General features: G+C 42.8%; 1 protein-coding gene across 5 annotated transcripts in view; it reads right to left on the bottom strand.

The window, feature by feature from the left end:
• Positions 1-15,380: 15,380 nt before the first annotated feature.
• Positions 15,381-22,245, bottom strand: part of LOC309717426 (teashirt homolog 1-like) — a 35,922-nt gene continuing 29,057 nt past the window's right edge. For all 5 annotated transcript variants that reach the window (XM_082551991.1, XM_082551990.1, XM_082551993.1 and 2 more), the window contains one exon: positions 15,381-20,288. In XM_082551991.1, the coding sequence (XP_082408117.1) occupies positions 16,765-20,288 (3,524 nt within the window). In that variant the 3' untranslated portion in view covers positions 15,381-16,764. The remainder of the gene's footprint in view (positions 20,289-22,245) is intronic.

Genomic DNA, 22,245 nt, shown 5'->3' with positions numbered 1-22,245 from the left:
AGGAGAGCAGCCGACTCGCGCTCCTTCTCTCTATGAACTGGTCCTTCAAAAACATCAGTGAATAAAACCTAATATATGGTTCAGTTGGAAGTTATGCAATCTGACGAGAGTCGGCGAGAGGAGTGGAGAGTGGGGATGGTGGGTGGAAGTCGGGGGGGGGGGGGGGGGGGGGGGAGTAAAAAGGGAGATGGTGCTAATTAAAGTCAGCTCTCTGTCAGTTCTGGTGGATAAACACTTCAAGAAGCTTTGCAGATAGACGAGAGATGCCTTTGTGTCAGGGAAATCTCTCTTACGTGGAAACGTACTCCGAAAAGGGTGACATTCCCCAGGGAGAAAGCGTCTGATAAGGACCTTGTATTAGTTTAATAAAAAATACAACCAAAAAACCCCAAAAAGGGCCAAAGTCATAAAGATATGCCCTTCGTCTAGTTTGTATAGCCAGCAACAATAAACCCCACAATACATTTCATTGATTACACTATTTGCATTGATTTGATCAGCTCCATGATATCTTAGCCACATATTGGTTCTTTTTTCTAAAAGTAATAATTTGCATGTAGTTTATATAAAACTACGTTTCCTAATCGTTTTCTGAACATGTGTTCTGAAGGCCTTTGTAGGCACTACAACTGATAATGACATGAACAATTTTAGCCTTTCTTGCTCACAGTTATTTTCTGTATTGACTGAACAAGCTTATCTTTTAAGAGACGGCCTTCATGCTTTGTACAGCATCTTGCCTGCTTTTCCAAAGGATTCACTGCACCGGTCCAAAATAGATTGATTATCTATTCATTGTTGTAATGCTTGGCAGTTGGTGTTTGACTCCACATTCTATTAGATTTCTTCTGTTTTGATTCTCCTTAGTTACAATGAATCAGAAAAGGAAAAATTACCTAGAGAATGCATGCTGAAAGGCAACAGCATTAGTCATGAGTGCACTACCATGAACGTTCATCTCTTATAGTTATGACCGCACTTAGATTTGGATGATCCAACCAGATGTTCATTGTTAGGCTCAATGTAAAGACTAGTCTTAACAAAGACAGACTTGAGATATATAAGTGTATACTCCTGTGTATTTGTCTGTCTAAACCAGTTGGTACAACCGGCCTCAGAAATCAGACTCAGCAGTTGAAATGGGCCTGATACCCTTTTCAACTGTTTCACTCACTGAAGACACACTTAAGCAGTCAGAGCTGTGTACATCGGATTTTGAATGGGAACATCATCTTATCTAAGGAACTACCCCACAACTATCGAAATGCAGTGAGAGGAATATTGATGTATCTCCTAACACTCATACAACTCTTGTACTGAATTACAGTGAGTAGTATGAAAATGTCACTTGCTAGGAATTGGTTTCGGCAAAACAAAGCAGAATAACCCGTCAGGTGTTAACAACACAGTAAGAGAACTAACACAGCTGAAATACTGCAGTGAAACTATATCAGGCTGTTGCTTGCTTAGAATAGGGAAGAAAAAAAACCTTGTTGACATGATTGTTGAATGTTACTATACAAATGAATTTGTTAATATTTTACAAGTGCAACAGATAGAGAGACTGGAACATTTGTTCTGCTGTGTTTTGGTCACTGGCAGCAATGTGCAGCAGTTGGGTCATAGCAACCAATCAAAGCTGCTCAACTCATTGCACCACCTCAAGTGTTACCAAATATATTTTGTTTCAAATGTCAAAAATTTCCATTCACATACCATGTTAGGTTAATGGCACAGTAACCTCTTTCAGATTGCCAGATGTTGAGCCCGTTCTCATTTGTCTGCTTTGGTTTGCTCGTGTTATTGCATTACTTCCTGGTCAGCAGACGCAGCCGGGAACTCAGTTCTTGTAGATGTTGGTTGAGGGTTGAAATTCGAGGCGCCTGCTTCTCCAAAGGACCCCCAGTGCCTGCAGGCAAAGCTGACCCCATCACCGTTCTCCTCCAACTGTCTGTGGTGCCGATCCTCGCTTCAGGCTACAAACTTACAAGGGGGGAATGCATGTTTGGAGGAGAGAAGGGGGAGTACAAGGCTGCATAGGGCAAAGGCTTAATTTGCCTGTTTTGTCACTAAATTTAAATAGGAAGATGCTTGGAAGTGTAATATTTTACAATGTGATTAATCCCTCTCTGTCATGGCATACAAGGGGCTAATGGGAAATAATGGGGTGAGGGAGTCGGGGTGGATGAGTTGTGGGGGACCAGTTGACTGGTGATTTGCTTGGATATTTGCCTCTTCCATGCAGTCAAATCAGCCTCCATTTAGAACATGAAAAAGTGTGTTTAATTTGTGATTCAAACAAAGTACTTTGAACACATTGTTTTATAGAATCCATTGAAGATATCTGGATTTTTATGATTTTTAAAACAGGTAAAAGCATCAGTTTTATACTATTCCATGGTATCCATATTATTTAATTTAGATTACCTTAATAATTTCAGATAACTCAGGTACTGGGTGGTAAGGGGTGTGTGTGTGTGTGTGTGTGGGGGGGGGGGGGGGGGGTATTCATTAAAGCTACTTGCAAGCTACTTGCATACATTTTTTAATTACTACTATAAAATTAATATTCTTGCGGGCACTGTGAAAGGAAGTGATAGAAAACAAAGGAGTATTTGGAAAGAGTTTTTTTTTTTTTTTTTTTTTTTGCAAAACAACACCACATTTTTCTTTGAGTGACAGCCAGCAGTATTTTCAAGGCTTTCCTTCCTAGTGAAGCCCGGGCGACAAACTGCACATCACAAGCCGGCCAAGATGGCATCCATCGCACAGCCCTGCCACTGATCTCACCGCCATCGGCCGCCAATCAGACTCATCACATGGCTGCCTTCTGCTTGCTGACAGCAGCCAGGGCCAGAAAAGTTAACTCTTGCTCCACCAAACTGGACAGAAAATCTAGTGGAATGACTGGGCCTTTCTCTGTGTCTTTTTTCCTCTTTGTTTGTGGTCAGATTATATCTGCACAAACCAGGATTGAACCACAGCAAGCGATCACTCTCTCCAGGATCCACCTCAGCCTCCTCACTGTCACTGGGACAGCAGAGCAGCAATTTTTTTGCTTTTTTGTTTTTTTCTTCTTCTTCTTTCTGCTCTTTTTTTGCAGCTAGACCAGCCTTATCATCTCAGTTTGCATACACAACACTGTGGTAAATTATCGTGTGAATGTGCATAGTGAACATTTCTAACTTAATTGGGAATATTGAATAGCAGATAATTAGATATTTGATGTGACACGTGGCGTCTAATGGGCTTGATGCAGTGGTCTCATGTTGTTCCCATAGCGAGAGGGATTTTTGATGTGTTGTCAGGCTCCAGTGTAAAAATAACTGAAGTGACAGCAGTGACTTGGTTGTCAGTGTTGTCGAGGCTGGTGCGGATTTTCACAGCCATGGGTCCTGTGTATGTGTGTGTGTGAGTGTATACGCCTGTGTATATGCGTGTGTGCGTGCGTGTGTGTGTGCTTGCATGCACTTGTATACTTGTGTGTGTGTTTGTGCACTGCAATGTTGTGGGTGACAGTGCTGATCGCTGTGTGATGACAGCCTATCATTGTCGCTGTGCAAGAGTGAGAGTGGCAGGGGGGCCTTTTTGGCATGTGATTTCTCCACGCCTTCATCTCTGTCTATGGCACTCCGAGCTTGGCTTAACAAAGGAGAAGCAGGGTGGCGAGGTAGAGGGGGAGTACTCGGTGCTGGATGTCGGAGGCTGGGTGGGGCTAGCCGTTGAGACACTGTGATAGTAGCTGCAGTCACATGGTGTCACTTCCACCCACGGTTCAGGAACAGGAAGCAGAATTCACAGAATCTGTAGGGCAAAAAAGTCACCATGGCAACCAGCTCCTTTTAAACTTTGAAGCAGTGAAAACATGGCTAACTATCAGTCACATTTAACATGCTTGAGTAATTTCGATTGTTGCAGGTTTGTCAAGTTCACTTGCCATTTGCTAGCCATCTTGTTAAAGCCTCCAAGCAGTTACTTCGGTTTAGCAAGACCAAACCTTTTTTTCTAAATGAATTGTAAGAAAGCCATTGCTTTCATTTCTTTTATGACTGGGACATAAAAACTCATGTATAGAATTAGCAGCCAAATCTAATGAAAAATGTTAAATTCTTTGATTGCCTGCACCAAGGAGGTTATGTTTTTGGTAGCATTTGCGTACATGTGTGTCATTTTTCTGTCTGTAAACACAATAAGTCAAAAAGGTTTGACTGGAAAAATTTTGTTGGGGTGTAAAGTGGGGTCATGTTAATAATCCATTAAAATTTGGCCTTTATCCACCAAAGTTTTCAGGGCCAAATCAATGATTTATTATTTGAAAATTGAAGGGGAAAAAAACCTTAGAACTTAGAAACCATGATTGTGGTGTGCATTATCAGCATATAGAAAGTACCATACAAAGATTTAAAATGGCACGTCACATTTGACCTCTGACCCCTCCTTCAAGGTCAGTATATTGATTTAAAGGTCAAAGTGATAATAATAATACTCTACAGAGCTGTTTAAAACTATTTTTCTTACTGTCATTGTTTATTGTCTACATACAGATATATATAGGGAATAATATAAGTAAATTATACATTTACATCCAGATGTTATGTCACATCCGACCTGTGACCTTTTACTTTTCACAGCTGCCCTTCAAGTTGATCCCAAATGTGTTATGTCTTTAAAAAAAAAGTAATGTCAACAAAAAGAGAACGAGCTGCCTAGTTAGTTAGAAACACTGTAGTATAATATTATATAATGATATAATATATAGAATATAATCTATTATTATCTACTTCTACATAACATTTGTATACTCAAAGTAAACATCTGTCATGCTACCCTTATCTGATTTTTAACCTTTTAAAACCGGTCAGAGCGGGCACGCTCCGTTTTGCGAAACTACTTTTAAATCCCGGTAGTACTGCAACCAGGTGAGCTAGCGCAACAATTTTTTTTGCATATGAAACCAGAGGAGTTGTACTTACATCTTATGCCATCAGCTTGTCCTAGGTCACAGTTTCCTTCCACATATAGCTTTGCAAAAATTGCATAAAAAGCGCTTGCAGGAACAAAAACATAATATTCCAGAAACACGCTTTGCCGATCCGATCAGCTGTTTGGAACACTTCCTACGTTGGAATAGACGTCAGCGCGAACTATTGCATGTCCGCTATGACCTGCCCGAAACCGGAAGTGACGTCATTTTTGCGGAAATGTCGTTTTTTACCATCAGGGCCTCATGAGCCTATACTGGTGTTTTTAAAAGTTATGTTTGACTTTATGACTTTCTGTGTCGTTTCTGGGATGCTTAGGACTAATATTGCACTGCTGGAAATAGTTTATTTTGATGCATGTGCTGCTTTTTTGCAAATTTGCACTATAATATTTATTTTCGTTTTTCCTGCAGTGAATAAAAATTGGTGTATTTCAAAAATAAAACTATGAAGACAGTCAAAATAAATTCCCTGTGGTGGGAAACTAGTTTGTGTAACTTTTTTGTATTTACAGTTTTGAGGGATAAGCCTCTTAAATTTCTCTAACTAAAAATATATGTTAAAAAAACAAAAACGATTTTCAATTTTTTTGTAGTTTATTGCACTTTTTTGCAATTTATGTAATTACTATGCACTTAATACATACATGTTATTAAAATTTAGGCTGTAATGGTTGTATTGATGTATAGCAACTTGAAATGCTCCCAAAAATGGCTCCACAACATGTAAAAATATAATATAAGCTCTGGCGGACTTGGTTCTATGGTAGGTCTTAAAGGGTTAATGAACAGCAAACTTAAAAAGCTTTTAGAAATTACAAAGAAAATAAATTGAATACATGCAAACTACAATACTATTCCCTTAAAAGTAAATACTGCCCAGAGAGTGAATGGCCTTGGTGAAGGTTTGCAACCCTTGGAGTTTTTCTTGTGGTAAGGTGTGTTAGGTGTGTGTCGGAAAGTAAAGACCCTAATATATTAGAACGAAATCCCAACAATCACATGAGACCTATGAGCAAGGATTTTGTGACAGTAGGAAGGAAAAACTTCCTTTTTAACAGAAAAAAACATCCGTCAGAACCAGGCTCAGGGAGGGCTGTCCATCTGCCATGGCCAGTTGGATGTGAGGGGAGGTAGAATCGAGCAGAGAGAGGCAAAGACTACTACAGAAGCATAGTGTTTCGTAGCACGATCTCTGGCTCATCCCAACAAATACCGTGCTAGTTCATATACAGAAAGTCAGTAATTGAGTACTTACACTGCGAAAATGATCAGATATGGCTGTGCATCAGTGTCAAATCTACAAGACTGGCTTGTATGTTTCCTGGTTCAGCTTTTGTAAGCAGATGATTGGCTATTACAACATCCATCTCACAAAACAACCCCACAGATTTCTATCTGGGATTCTTTGAGTACCATGTCCCTTATAACAGCTCTGGTTTTACTTTGTACTGGTTTTGTAAAAGGAAGCAGAAAAAAAAATTATCCAATCTGACAACATCAAAAAGTTTCCTGTGAAAGGAGTCATTTCATTTTCTGGTTAGATTTTTGATAAGGGGAAGGGCTTTTGTAATAACTTGCCTTAAGTCATCAGGGGCGAAATTTCAAGGAGACAGATCACATGATTGTTTCTGTCTAAGGCTGCTTTGGAAATGCTCCAAAAAGCCTCTTTCTTTCCTAGTTATTACCTTATTTATATATGAAAAGTTAAACCAAAGTAGGATTCATAATGGAAATATTTCCTCTTTAAGATCTAGGAACAAAAGCTCCCAGTGAGGTTGGCCTTGGCATACTTTGAAACTAGTCCAGTTCATTGCACATACAGTCCACGCACACACAATGGCTGAAGTAAATTATCTCGATGAAATGAAAATGAAATGACAGGCTGTCCATTAAGTCAACACCCAGGAATTCCAGCTTCCTATCTTAGTAGCACTAAGGTTATGTGTGACTATTAACTAGACTGTCTGCCCATCTCACCTGGAGACTTCTTCATGGGGAAAGAAGTGAGTAGTAGCTCACAAGGACTTAGTGTTTGCTGATTGTCTGTCCTGATCATTGTTTTCATATTAACAGTAAACTCAAAATATAAAAGTTATGTATTTATATATACATAAAGTGTATTCACCTGCTTCAGTGTCTGTGTATTTTCGGGTTGAATTTAGAGTCGCCTCCCTGAGTTATTTATGCCAGATTAACTGTGACAAAGATTGTCATTTATTCTTTTATCAGCAAAGAAGACAAACTTTTCAGATGCGTCAGAGACAAGCCACCGCATGTTGTACACTCTGAGGAGCATGAGAAACGTGCGCTTCGTAAGTGTGGAGGCAGTTAACCTTTAATAAACAGATGGACAACTCCAACTGGTGCTGTGAAATTAAAAGGCTTGAAATAACAACAGTACGATTACATGCAAGCTGCCTACAATGCCAGTCTGTTTCTTTTTCCCTTAATTTTACTTTTGTTCCTTCAAACTGATACCAAAGTGGTCAGGGCTCGTCTTATTTAGGGCTCCAGGCCACTAGAAACTCTTAGGTGGTCCTCCACAAAATTACCTAGTGCAGTCAAGGGGGTTCACATGACATAACCTCAGCAAATAGTGGTAATCATTAATAAAAAAAAACCCTGCACATTAACAGCAATTGATCAGTGCTTTACACGACAGTGTTGTGCTCGCTCGGATTGAAATTTTACTCATAAACTAGTACTCATTTATGGTTGACACATGGAATCAGATGGAACAACCACAGTATTTATGCCAAGCAAAAACTCACACACAGCAACAGATACGCCTCTCTTGTTTCTCCCTTCTTTCATCTTTGCAACCCCCCCCCCCCCAAAAAAAAAAAAAACCCTGCTGGCAACCTCTGGCTACAAAAACTTGAACCAATAATGTTAATGGGGGATCACATGGGAGCAGCGATTGAGCTGGGTGTGGGGTTTGCAGGGGAAACTGCTTCCAAGCAAACACATTGTAGTCCTTTAAAGAAAGGGGAAGAATGTGCAACACATGCCCCTGAGCTTCAAATCCTCTGGGAAGTGATCAGTTTATACAAGTCTTGGAAACATGATTTAGTCTTTTACAGGACACAAAAAAATCTCCATTAAAAATCTATATAAAAAGTGTTCATTGCAGGGTTTCCAGACTGAAAAAAATCCCATGCCACACTGGAAATATTTCTGTGGTCACACTTTCTTTGAAGCAATATTAACAAAAACATATTGACAAGTTGTGGTCAGGGGAGAAACCACCATCAGGGCAGGAGAGGTTGGATCTTCTGTGTCCTGTCCTGTCTCAGTATATATATCTTGTCCTGTGCAATAAAGATCTTGCATTAAATGGATATCGAGCTGTCTTACTGTGTTTTTGTATTCAGCACAAGCAAACTTTTATTCCGTTGGCACCGCATTTATCTGCTCGAGGAACAACAGCAGCTTTGTACACATTGCCCAGTTTGTGGCCTATAAAAAGCCTACGGCTAATTTTCCAAATTCCATCCACTCCAATAGAACAACCTCCTGATTAACAGTATGGATATCTCTGCTTTTCCTTCACTGCTAGTCATATACATATTTGTGTGTGTGTGTGTGTGTGTGTGTGTGTGTGTGTGTGTGTGTGTGTGTGTGTGTAATTATTCCATTTTAACTGTTTTTTGTGTGGGGGTTTAAGAAAAGAGTATTTTTTAGGACTGAAAGCCGATTTGTAATGCAAATGGTCATATAATGATCATGTATACTACAGTCAGACAGGGCCACATTTACAACTTCGATATTTTTCAAGCTCTTTGTCTTTGACCCCCAAATATTTAAATTTAGTGTGATTAGAAGAGTGTAAGTTTCTTTTGCATATGAGTTCACGTACATGGTGAAAGATTATTTTTTATTGTCCTGTGGAGGAAATGGCCTTCAACTTTATTACCAGATGAGGTCTTTATATTGGTCATTGGGATACATTTGACAAAGTCGTCTTTTTTTTAACACCCAATGAAAACTTTTTTTTTCTTTCTGTAGTATCTCTCCATGGCAACCACAGTGTGAGGAAGGTTTGGAAACGAGCTAGCTCGGCTTAAGCAGAGAGCACTGGTTAAAACTGTTGTGTGTTTTTTTTTAATAACCCACAGCTGACACACATGTATGCAAAGACACAAAAAGAAAATTTACGGCTTGCATTTTTAAATCTCAACCATCATTTGGTTACACTGACAAGTAAAGATTACCGAGATTGTTTCCTTACATGGTGAAGGAATTTAAACACTCCAATTCTCGTCTCCCGCTGGAAGATAGCCTGTGGGTTACATGGCAACTGTCTTAACCTAACTGAAGTGAATATATCCCATTAACCACCAGCTTCAGTCTGGTAATACCACTGGACAGGTGACCTGCAGGCCTATAACATGTCTCAACCCTCATTCATGCCTGCCTGGGATGAGGCCTGTCCAGAAAGAGGCCTCGAGGGCCTACTGTATCTCACGGTCATGTCTAATCTGGTTACCGCAGCAACAGCAGGGATTAGGAGTGTGATAAGGGAGGGGCTCCTCTAACGAGTCTGGTCATATGCATAATTCATGTAAACGAGCCAGGCTAGGAGGAAAGCATATATAGAACACACACACACACACACTTAGACATATACACATGTAATTAACCACTATCTCATGGATATCTCCTTGCAGTGTTGATGTACATGCAACACATTAAGTCTACATATTCGAGGTAAATCATAATGAAGCCGTATTTGCTGCAGAATTTGAAATGAGATTAATTAAACTTTTCTTTCATTGCACTGCTCGGCTTTAAAGGAAAATACAAACACACCTACATGTTCACCCTGAAATGCTTTATTGAGTCAGTGAAGCAAAAATTATGTGAGGCTGATGAGATGTGGTGTCATCCGTGCTTTAACAACACGCTGCAGCTGAAGCCCGGAAAACAATCACATCCAACGGTGTGACACGGGGTCATTTCAACAATATTAGTCATTTTCACTCACGAGCAGATGTCTTAAGGGACGAGATTATGGCTGTGATTTCACTGTGACTCAACATTCATATCACTAAAGTGCGAATGTGCTTGTGTGTGTTTGTGTGCGACAAAGAAAGAAAGAGATAGTCGGGGTGTCTGCATTAGTGAATTTGAATGCACTTGTTTATGTATATGTTGCTTCTCAGTGGACATGACAAATGTGTCGCCCCCTTCAGTGTGTGCTACAACGAGAGGCCGCCTTCCACCGCCCCTCACAAGCAAGCACACTAACACACAAACACACGCATACACTCTGCCACCTCTTCGCCCTCGCTCTTCTCCTCGTGCCCCACTCCCCCACACCCCACCTGCATAATAAACCCCCGCACCCTCACCCCCACACCCCCCTTCTGTCTTTCCTGCCAGAGCGCCCATGTCCAAACCAAACACAACAGATCAACAACTCGACATGCAGATCGTGTCACGGGATAAATTATGCGCAGCGTGTCAGCCTCATACGTGGGCTCTTGGCTGGCTGTCCGTGACATGTGTCAGGGTGCCCCTGCGTCTCCACTGCACAACGCTAATGACGGGATGTCGGGTTAGCCTCCGATGCACCCCACCCCTCCGCCTGCCCCCAACCACCTTCTACCCCTTCAACCACTCCCCTACCACCAGCACCCACCCCCACCACCCACTCATCACCAGCGATGAGACAGTGTGTCACCTCTGTGAGGGTGGAAGTTAAAAAAAAAAATGTTTTGGTCCAGTGTTTTATCAATGTGGATTTTTGGTTAAAAAGCAGTGAAAGTAAGTGTTTAATGTGTTTGGATTCGTGTAGAGTCCACGGATATCGAGAAATATTATAAAATAGTCAACCATCATAAACTGACACAATAAACAATAATAAATAAACAATAAAAATCATAATCGACACAGAGGCTTTTGTCCTTTGTTGTTATTAAGTGGTGTGCAGCACTAAACCAAATGCCAAGTGTTGGTATCAGTTCTGTACATCCTTTGATATACACAGCATGACATGCAAGACCTTTTTAAAACAATTTACCGGTCTCCCCTTCCTCCCCACCCCCGTCCTCATCCTCTCCCCTCCTCTCAAATCTCTACCTTCTCTTGGTGCATTTTTTATTTATGCCCTTTTTTTGTGGTCTTTGTATGCAAATCCTGTCTGACTTGTCTGAATTATGTGTGTCTGTCCGGGAGCTTCTGTGATTCGGAGTGACTGAGGATTGCACACACGGTGATTGCATCCACTGGGCCCACTCTGAGCCTTGCATAAGTAATTGAGATGTCAGTATGTGTTCTCATATTCCCACAACAAAACTGTAGGAAAACATGCACTGTTGAAGGTCATTTGAATAATTCCTTAATGGAAGGAAGGCCTTGTTTTTCAGGATGCATGAAAAAGCAAATGTCAATGATCAAAATCAAGCAGCATCATATCTCATGGAGGCAGCACGGATTCCTGGAGCACTTCACCCTCCATCTCCCTTTCTTTCCTCTCTGAAAAGATAGATAAGGGATAAGTGTCTTTGTGCATATCAAGCACAGCACAAGCCACTGTTTCTCAAGGGTCTTTTTGAAACACAAATTGGTTTTGAGACATTTTCTATGTTGACCTCTTTGATTTGAAATAGGAAACGACAGGAACATGGTAGTTCTCGTGCTAAAAAAAAGAAAAGAAAAACCCTGAGAGGTCAGTGATTAAATCATACATACACACAATGGATGAGGGGAAATATGTCATTAATCTTTCATATATAGATTATTATCACAGCTATAGACAAGTCCCCAGGTGAACAGCCAAACACGGATAGTTATTAGCTGCTACATGGAGAAGGTGTGCATAGAAAAACACGTACCGGGCACAGGGCATGTTTATATCCTAGGGATTAACAATTCAAATGCATATTTTATGGAAAGATACATGCCTTTTAACGTACACCTTAATGAAACTGAAAACGGCAGAGACTTACAACAAAACAGACCCGCTCCTGACCAAAAAAGGCAGGAAAAAATTGACACAGTGAGAACAGAATGGATAGGTATCGTATCTTGTTTTGTAAAACCACATCCTTCATCCACCAAGCTGGAGGAAACATTTCACCACCACCCCCGCCCATGCTTTGTGTTTTGTCCGGGCTTGTGATGGATGAAGGGCCTGGCGACACACACCTGCAGATCTCATCCACCACCAAATCATAACTAAAGGCTTGGCAGACTGAGATGATCTCCTACATCCGTTAGCCTGCTACTGTCAAACAACATCATTCTCTAAAGACAACTCTGTCACATCAACCCTCCCACCGCAAAATAAACCCACCTTGATGAAAGACTGCTGCATGTCCATCAAAGAAAAAAAAAATGTGTGCACAGATACACTGCTACTCAAACCAGCTGGGGTATTGCACATGAGCAGCAGTGTAGCATGTGAGCTTTAATGAATAAAATCAACACATTTTAATACATTTACAATCTTATTAGTGAGCTATGAACGATATGAGGAAGGTTACAGGTGAAAAGTTAAACAGTAATAATAATAATAGACATTTCAAAGTGTCTCAAAATACAAAGTGAAAGTTGCTCCAAGAGCTGACTGACAAAAATATGACTTAAGGTTCTTAAATCCGTGTAACAGTTGCCTCACATTTTACAATGAGAAGCCTAGCAACAAAAATGAATCAAGTCCACGAAGTGACTTAGATGAACATAAAAATAGACGGAGGCAGGTATCCTCAGCTAAACGTGAATACTGATAACTTCTTCCCGAATGCAATTTCCACAATGAAGCCTCTTATCAGGATCCGAACAGATTTCTCCGACTTTAGTTTCTGATCCCGTACAAAGGCTCTCAGTCGTTGTTGCTTTGTTTGCTGATTCTCTGTCAGACATTGTTTGTTTGGTTTGAGGTATTTTGGAAGGGTATTAAACCATACGTCAGAGTTGTGTGCAAAAAGTTAGAGGTTTTGCACACTGCAGACGTACGCCGGGATCCTCAGCGGGAGCTTTGTCTTTGTTTCGTGGTTGACGATGAACTCCGCGTCGCTATCACACACAAAACCTGGAACGACGACCAGGAACATGCGAAGCTGTTCAAAAGGACTTGTCAGGGAAAACCACAGGTGTTGTTTCCGCTGAGCATGCGCACATATTGAAGTAATAACACGCCTCGGAACTTTAGAGGTGAACCTCTGAGAAGAGATCAAACGGCACGAGCGCTTAGATCAACAAACCCTGTCTCATTCAGCTTCATTTCTCTGTGAGCCCTAACCCTAGTGTGACACCTCTCTATGACTGCCTTTAACAGATAACAGTGTGCTTTATGCAATGTACTGGATAAGAGTGTAAAGCTGAGTACACATTCCCATGCTATCCCATATATACATTCTGTATATATATATATATATATATATATATATATATATATATGTGTGTGTGTGTGTGTGTGTGTGTGTGTGTGTGTGTGTGTGTAGGTTAATACTCCCTCCCCATGTTCCCACCAGCCCAGGTAATTTTGTTATTCTGTTTGCGCCCTCTGTCTACACCCACCCCTGTCTGCTGTACATAATGGTCCAAGCCCTGGGAGGAAGCAGGCATTTACTTATACAAAACCTTGAGGAAATCCCTACCAATCCTCAGGGCTCACGTTCAGGAGCGCCCAAAACACAAAGGCTATGCAAATCTGCCCAGCCTGCGTTTATCTACCCTCGGTTTCCGTTTGCACCGCGGGAACCAGCATTGTGCTGTGCGTGGCGATTATCGCATGTAATTTACATAGAATACGCACAGGAAACAGTGCACTGATCTCTAACAAAGCAAGAAAGAGTCTCTATCGGCTCAGGAGCTATCTGACGGTGCAGCAAAATTACAGGTTTAGCTGTGGGGTATTAAACCTACAAGGTGTTTTTTATTTCTGGTGTGCAGGGAACACTATCTCCTCCAAATGTTGCTTGTTTATCTGCCTTGTTTGTTTTATAACCCAACTCTAGCAGTCCCCTCTCTGAGAAAGCTGCATCTTCAGCCAGGGCTAATCTGCCCTCTGCCTGTGTTTCCTTTGTCACTGAATCCATGTATCAACACAGCGAGGTGCAGTCAGATTTAGGAGGTGTGTAATTGCACAAAGACACTCGTGCTAATATAGCTGGGAGACTGAGTATGTGTGACTGACTCAGCTGACACAAGACATGTTGTGAGTGTGAGGAATGGAAGTCATAACACTGCAGCATGGCTTCATCCATACAAAGGCTGGTACTGTAAGTACTCTATCAGAAACCTGAGACATGAGGGCGAAATGAGAGATCGGATTCCTGATGCAGACGCTTCACCTGCGGGACTGCCCGGAGAAGAAAACCCCAAAGCTTGTTGATACCTTTGGCTGGGGGTCACACAGAGGTCGTGGCCCCTAATAAATCTCCTTTCAGCTTTCACACCGACTGAATACTGAGGCAGTTCTATAAATTTAATAAAGCTGGATGTGAAACATAACAAAAGTCAACTGCGCGCACACACACACATACAAAAACAAAACAAAACTAAAACACAAAACTGATGACACAGAAGCTGTGTGATTTGTCCAAAACAGTAATTACGAAATATCTGAAAATGATCAGTAAAGTGGAACGAGAAACTGCAACAACTTCCACTATATCTGACTAACAATTTAAAAAACACACACAAAAAAGCCTGTATCCAGTGATAAGTGACACTTCATCAAAAAAAAATACAGTTGGACAAATCAACCAAAAAATGTGTACATGTGCTAAAATAGTAGCATTTATTGCACACATGTATTCAATTTGGTTGTGATTAATGTGACACAGGCCGCAGATTCACCCATAGCGTCTCAAGAATCACATAAAATGTATTATTCAGTTTTGATTATAGGCTCCCTATTGCCCCTTTTTTTTTTTAAACTTAAGCAGAACAGACAGCCATCTGATTTTGCTCCAAGAAGACACGCAAAAAATACACTGCCGTCATTAATACAACACTGATTCTTTCAGAACGTCCCTCCGAAGGCCAGTCACAAGCCTAGCATGGGTTTCTTACTGTACAATAGGCACCCTTACAGGCTTATCATCCCCGTCATCTTCATCATTATAATCATTGGTGGTATGATGCGGCTCAGTCATCAGTTGTAAGTATGACACCAGTGACTTTTATTTTGTCTAACAATTTGGGAAAAACATAAAAGCAGGCCTGTTACAGAACACAGAATATGTACCAGCAGCGAGACGTTTCGAATCTCACCTCCAGTTTGCTAAGAATAGCCCCTAGAGGAAATCCTGTTACACTGGGTTAGGATTTGACATGGGTGTACACACTTGACTTTGCTCGAGAGCAAATTCTACAAAGCCGAGTTTTTACATTTTGAGTTTGGTGCACCGCCATGACAAAAGAACACACAACCACAAAAATCTGACTGTTAACAACTGCTTTGGGGTTTATTTTACAATTCAGAGAGAGAGAGAGAGAGAGAGAGAGAGAGAGAGAGAGAGAGAGAAAAGAAAAATGAAACAAACTAATCGGTGCTAAAAAGTCGTGTTTTTTTTTCTTTCTTTACAATATTGTCGATAAAACATTGAAATGTATAGTCATTGTGCATCGCTTATTTATTTTCCACACCATTTCATGCATCAAGTTGGATGCAAGTAATAATTAAAATCATTTCTGTAAACCAAGCCAAAGAAGCTAAATTTGTATTTTTCTTTAAAAAAAAGGTCATTTCGTAGCTCTACAGCATATATCTATGTACACCATCTGTTTTTATTTTTTAGCTTTTTGTTTTTGTATATAAAAATGACAATATAAAAGTTCAAGAATGCACACACCTTAAGATACAAACAATTTTGAGCCGTTTTTCAAATGGTAAGATATGTCTCATGGAGTACTGACATTTCACTGGTAATCATTTACACGTGACGGACTGTTCTCTTTACAGCTGAATAAAGCGACACAGTTTAGAAAGAGAAAAGTTGTAACAAACCATACACCTGGAAAATTGCTATGACGTGATACTTCACAACAAGGAAAAAGTTTCTGCAGCAAACTTGCATACCGATGGCCGTTCATTTCCACTGATTAACTCAGAACCAGAAGCAGCATTTCACTTTTTCCAAATGTTCATGTGATCTTTTTTTTCCCTCTTTTTTACACTGACAGATTTATGAGCAGGCCATTCATCATCAAAAACATTGCCGTGACAGAAACCCAAGAAGGAAAGAGGGGCGGGGTGGGGGTGGGGTGATAATCCTTGATCTTTTAAAATCTGATTTTGACAAATGCAAGATATTTCAAAACATGTTCTCTTTACAAATTCAACTGTCTAAGGTGCTACTTCAGTCTTTCGGGGTATTCTTTCATTCTTTTGGTGTATACATTGAATTTTCCACCTTCTTCATATCAAGTAATATACAGTTATCTTTTCCACCAATTCTGTCCACTCGCCACTTTTACCGTTGAAGCAGTAGTTGTATTTTTGCCATGAAAAGATTAAAATATCGTGTTTAACCTTGATTCACTAAAATACATGCACAGATCAGACAAATAGCATATAAATATATTACAAAATAAGTGTAAAAAAGCTTGGCAAAACAAAAACAAATTGACATGAAAAGACATGGTCCAGTCAGGCAGTTATCACAAAAAAAAAATTAATAATAATAAGACTTGATTTTTATTTTTATTTTTCTGGCGGCTCAGTTCGGCCCAGTGCAGTAACTGTGAACAACGTCATTTTTAGTGCAATGAAAATCGAGTCAGTTCCACAGCTGTCAGTCTTTACTCTCAGCTCGAGACATTGTTTAAACCTTCTCCATTTTGTCTAGCTTCTCCAAAGCGGTGACAAACACCAGGTGGTCCTCTGGAGACTTGCCATGGGTCTTGCTGAGGTGCAGTTTGACTGCGTGTTTGCTGACGAATGTCCGATTGCAAAGTCTGCACTGGTACACGGAGCCTGTGTCGTCCTCTGGCGTGGTCAAGGCTGACAGGGGGCTGCCGAATATCATTTTGTCTGTGATCACCTTCGAGGCAGCCTGCTGCTCCCGTAGGTGCTCAGCTGACAGTTTGGACAGGTCCTTCAAGCTGAAGCCCAGGTGAGACTCCAGGTGGCTGATGTAGGAGGAGGGAGTCCTGAACTGAGAGGCACAGTCACCACAGAGGAACACGGGCTGGCACGAGTCCATGTTCTTGAGAAACTTGGTGCCCCCAGTTCGTCTCAGCTGGTACTTGACATTAGCCAGCCAGTGGGATATGGTAGTCATGGAGAGGCCCGTGAATTTACAGATGTGGACCCTTTCCTGAGGGCCCAGGTCGGTCATGGCGTAGCGGCCCTCTGGGGTCTCCCTCAGGCTAGACACAAACTGTGCCTGCAGAATGAGGAGATGCTGGGGATTCCAGTTTGACTGTCTCCCTTTCCTCTTCTGCACTGGGGAGAGGTCCTCGAGGGCATCCTCAAACGCGCTGCCATCAGCGTCCGACTTCTCTGAGATGGAGGAGGGAGTTGAAGATTTGGGCGTAAGTCTCCCGGTGAGGTTCTTTACCATGTCTGAAATGTCCATCAGAGCGTTCTCTCTCAGGGGTGAGGAGACTGTGTCAGGGAGGGAAATAAGGGGTTTGTTACCATTTACGCTACTGTTGGTCAAAAGTGCACTGCTGCTTTTGTTGTTGTTGTTGCTATTAGTGGCGGACTTATTTTTACTCAGGTCTATGGGCTGGTCATTATTTTCATACAGCTGGTAGTGGTTGACGGGCTCAGCTGGCTTGCCCTGAGGAGTTGGGTTGAAAGCTGGCTTTTCCATCATGCTGTTGCTGATTTTGTAAAGCATAGACAGTGGATCTGCTGCGGGACTTACTGGTTTTGAGGCTTTCCCCAGGTGTGTGTTCATGATTGATTGGAGTGCGCTAAGAGGGTTGATGAAAGGACTTTCAGGTGAGTGATCGGTGATGATGCCAAGACTGTTTCCGTTAGTTACTGGGGATTGGCACGTCTCAGAACCATTCTTTGAATGGTTGCTGTGGCTATCTACTAGGCTCTCTTTGGGCTCCTTCTTGCAGATAAGCTCTGAATCTACACTGCCCGGGCTGCTACTTCTCATACCAGATGGTTTACCTACAGAAAAGTCATTTGGAGATGCCAAATGCTCTCGCTGTTCTCTCAGTGCAGGGGAAGGGGATTTTCCCAGCGATGGTTGTCGGCATCGTTCCAGGCTCACCATCTTCTCCTCCTTTTCTTTCTTCACAGTGGCAGCTTTTCCTGTCACTTTCTCCACGAGCTCCTCCATGGCGGTGACATTGCTCCTTAGGGGAGTAGGAGAGGAAGGGCTCCGAGGTGAGTGGATGACTGAGTTGGGGTCGCTCACAAGACTTCGTAGACCACTGTTAAACATTGGCTGCATCTGAACACTCTGAACAGTCGGGGGTAGAACAGTAGCTGAGCTTTTCACGGCACCCTGCAGCTGGTAGGCCGCATGAATGCTAGGGTAGCCACCCCAGGTGGGCGTGCCTGTCTGAGCCTTGCTGATAGCACTAGATACTGTGTTCTCAAGGGATTTGAGAATATCTAAACCCTCTTTAGGGGTCTCCTCCAGGTCTTCTTCTCTAAGGTATTTATACGAGGTGGTGTCAGTCTCAGATTTCTCACCTGAGTCGTCTTTCTCTTCCTTGATTTTTTTCTCCACTTGCTCGCCTCCTTCGACTTTTTCATCCTCACCCGCTTCCCTCTTTTCCTCTGAGCCAGAGGATAGTGCAGGAGACACTGGCTGGGACTTAACCATACTGGGAACAGGGAGTCTGGTGGTGGTTGGCGGTAATGGGATAGACTGAATCTTTTCTTCCACCACTGGATCAAAGACTAGCTGCTTGCCCTTTTTGGAAGCAGAATTTGTGACCTTCAAAAAGTGACCTGTAACCATCATGTGGGCAGTCAGCTGCTGCAATGTATCATGGGAGCTCCCGCACTCCATGCATTTTAGAATCTGTGCTTTGCGAGCTTCAAACTGCCATGTGTAGCTGGCACCATTCTGGTAGCCATAGCGGTTGTTTGGCGTAACATAGGGGTTAGCTGCAGCTTTTGTGTCTTTGCCAGCATCCCCAAGAGAGACACTGCCACCACCACTACCAGCATGGATAGAGTCTGGGGAGCATGGAGAGACTATAGCATCTTGGATAGCACGTTTTTTAGCTGAAGTGGGCACCAGTTTAGTGGCCAAGGCTGGCACTGGTTCTTTGAGAGGCACTTTCTGGTAATGCTTGGTCTTGATCATATGAACGCTGAGATCTTGTAGAGATTCAAATGAGTGGCCACAGTACATGCATTTCAGAACTTTCTGGGCGTCCTCTTTCCCCTCCATTTCCATCAAGGAACGCTTACGTGGTTTGGACCAGCGCTTTCCCTGATCTTCCTCTTTGTCTTTGTTGTCATCTCGATAGTGGCCCGTCTCATTCATGTGGACCGTCAAACCCACCAGTGTGTCATAGGCAGCACTGCAGTCTTTGCAGCGGAACTTGCTCGCACCAGTAAAAACAGAGCCATACAGCTTGTTGTTCTGTCGGTAGAGCTGCACTGTGCTGAAGAGGCTAGGCTCTGGTAAAAGGTGATAGGGGGTCTGCTGAAGTGTTTTGGCAAGTGCTGCCTGATGCCAGTCATAGGCTACACCACTACCATTACTGGCAGCAGCACTGCTGCTCCCACTGCTGCTGGTTGCACTGTGGCTGCTAACAGAGCTAGCTGCTGTGCCATTTGTACTGCCACTTGCGCTCCCTGTGTGGTTGACAGTGGTGCTGGAGGTCTTGCCGTTATGGTGACTGCTAGCCATGTTGACCCCACTGCTCTTATTTATGGTTGTAGTTGTGGCCACAGAGGCAGTAGAGGCAGGCTCTGGACTAGTGAGGGCACTGTTGACACTGCCAGCTGCAGCAGGCTTAGATTTCATGATGTCCATTGTGATGCTAGACCAAGAGGCATCTGAGATGAGGTTTGCATAGACGGCCTTCATCTGTGCCAGGCTGTCCTGGAAAGAGAGGCCGTTGTTGGGACGGAAGGGAAAAGCTGAGCCCTCCCTCTCCTGACCATCCCTGGAAGAGGTGCTCTTGAAGTCTGCAAGTCGGTCGCTAGCATCACTAAGCGGAGACCCGTATCCAGCGTCAGGGTTAGTGCCATTGCTGAGTGGGGAGTCTCTGTAGCTAGGTGGTCGGCCCCCATCCACGTCTTCTTCTTCCTCGTTGCAGAGGAACTCAGTGTCCTGGCCGTCTAATGAGAGGCCGTCATCTTGCAGGTGCTCTTCCTCATCGTGAGCAGCTGCCTTAAGCTCGTCCTCGGGCATGTACGCTGGAGTACAGAGAGACAGCAAGAGAGGGGAGATAAAAATGGAGGGGGGGGGGGGGGGGGGGGGGGGGAGGGGGAGAAGAAAAGAGGTCAGCTCAGTGAAATTAAAGATTTACAGCACACTAACAGGACCACTGTCAAAATAACATGGAATGAATGCTCAATGGTGGGAAATGCAGGCTTTTATTCTCACCCAATGTGAGTGTGCGTATATGTCTGCATGCATGCATGACTTTGTGTGTACTTTGCACACATGTGTCTCTGAAAGCCAGTGGTGAAAAAAACCTCCAAGGGAAAAATAAATCACTGAGCTTCTGACAGTTGTCCTTTTCCTTCCCAACTATCTATTCCTCCACACATGCCTCATGTTCCCCAGGAAATGACTGGCTGTTTGGCCTTGTTAGCCAGCTGCATGCTTACATGTTCAGCTCCCTCCCTTCTCTTTCTTTCTCACTTTTCCAAGCCTGTACTGCATCTCACTCATCTAGTCCATGAAGCCTAGCTCCTCTCCCATTCAAGTTATTCGACTGGAGAGGGACAGAAGAAAAAAATTACCACTTTGGAGATATCACAGTTTTCCTAACCCACTCCAATTAGCTGACGGTCACTGTGCTACTATGCAGGAACTGGAAAAACAATGCTCTCTGGTTTGAGAGCGATACAAATGCAACCAGTTTATATATTTGCACTCCAGCTGTTCGATGATCCACAACAATGTCTTAAAAAGACAAATTAAAACAGGAAGGCAAACACTCGATTAAAGAAAAAAAGCCAAGCGGAAACAGAACTAAGATGTAACAGGTTTCAAGGAGAAAAAAAAACGTAAAAACAAACGAGATTGAAAGACAGACTACGTGCATTTGGAGGCGTGCATTTTTGTGAGTGTGTGTGTGCATGCAAAGAAAGGCACAGTAAGCATTAGCAAGCTGCGCAGACAGGAGATGGTTAGGGGGAGAATAAGTGAATGAGTAGAAGACGTGGGAGAGAAAGAAAAAGTGAGCAGGAGGCGGTGGGTTTGTTAGGTGGGGAGAGGCGGAATGAGAGGGGAAAAAAGGGAGAAAGAAGAGGGTGAGTGAGGCAGGGAGACAGGAGAGACGGCCCCCTAGCTTCTTCCTTCATCTCCTTCCTGCATGGTGAGATGTGTGTCCTACATGCCAGTATCAGTCTCTCCCGATGAAACAGATGTGCTGTCAACTTCAAACGGCACGCTAACCTGTCATATCATAATCTAAGTGGACATAATACCTGATATATATACACTGGCACCATTTACTGCTGCCTGAGAGGAGATGGGTGGAGGGTGGAGGGTGGTGGGTGGCGGCGGGGAGGAGGTGAGCAGCTGCACCATCAACTGTGAGTATGTGATGATGTGCATGTGCGTACGTGTGAGTGCCTCCGTAAGTGCCTGTTTGCGATTGCGACTCCGCACGCATGCTCACCTTCCGTGCCCATGTGTGTACTTTATGCATTTTCCCCCCCCACTCGTACACATTTGCTCTTACAGCGCGAACCTGAACCCACCGACCATAATATTGCCTATAAGTCTGAGTTCGCTGTGTGCTACTGATACACCCTTCTCCAAATGAGCAACATACTCCCCTAACGCCTGACAGGATTTCTGTGAAATGAGAGCACTACAGGAGAACCTGGCTGCGCTTCAATCCCACTGACAGACTGAGACCGAGACAGTTTCTAAAACTCCTGAAAATCCCTAACACAGCAGATTAGCATTATGTGCTGTACTCTCTACAACACATCTGCAGAGTGTCTTCTGCTACAGTGCCTTCCCTCTCACTAACCCGCTTCCAAAAGAGGAGGCTATCAATACATATCAGCCTTTTTAATAATATACAAAGCATCCTGCAGAACGGCTATCCATTCTTCTCAAGCACACAGGAACGGCGCAAGCATACAGTAGGAATTACCTATGTGAATCAATCACATCAGCTGCAGCCAAAAA

This window comes from Aulonocara stuartgranti (genome assembly GCF_965226115.1).
Source record: "Aulonocara stuartgranti genome assembly, chromosome: 11".
Classification (NCBI taxonomy): domain Eukaryota; kingdom Metazoa; phylum Chordata; class Actinopteri; order Cichliformes; family Cichlidae; genus Aulonocara; species Aulonocara stuartgranti.
Note: the sequence above shows the minus strand (reverse complement) of the source record. Positions and strands in the feature narration are given on the sequence as shown.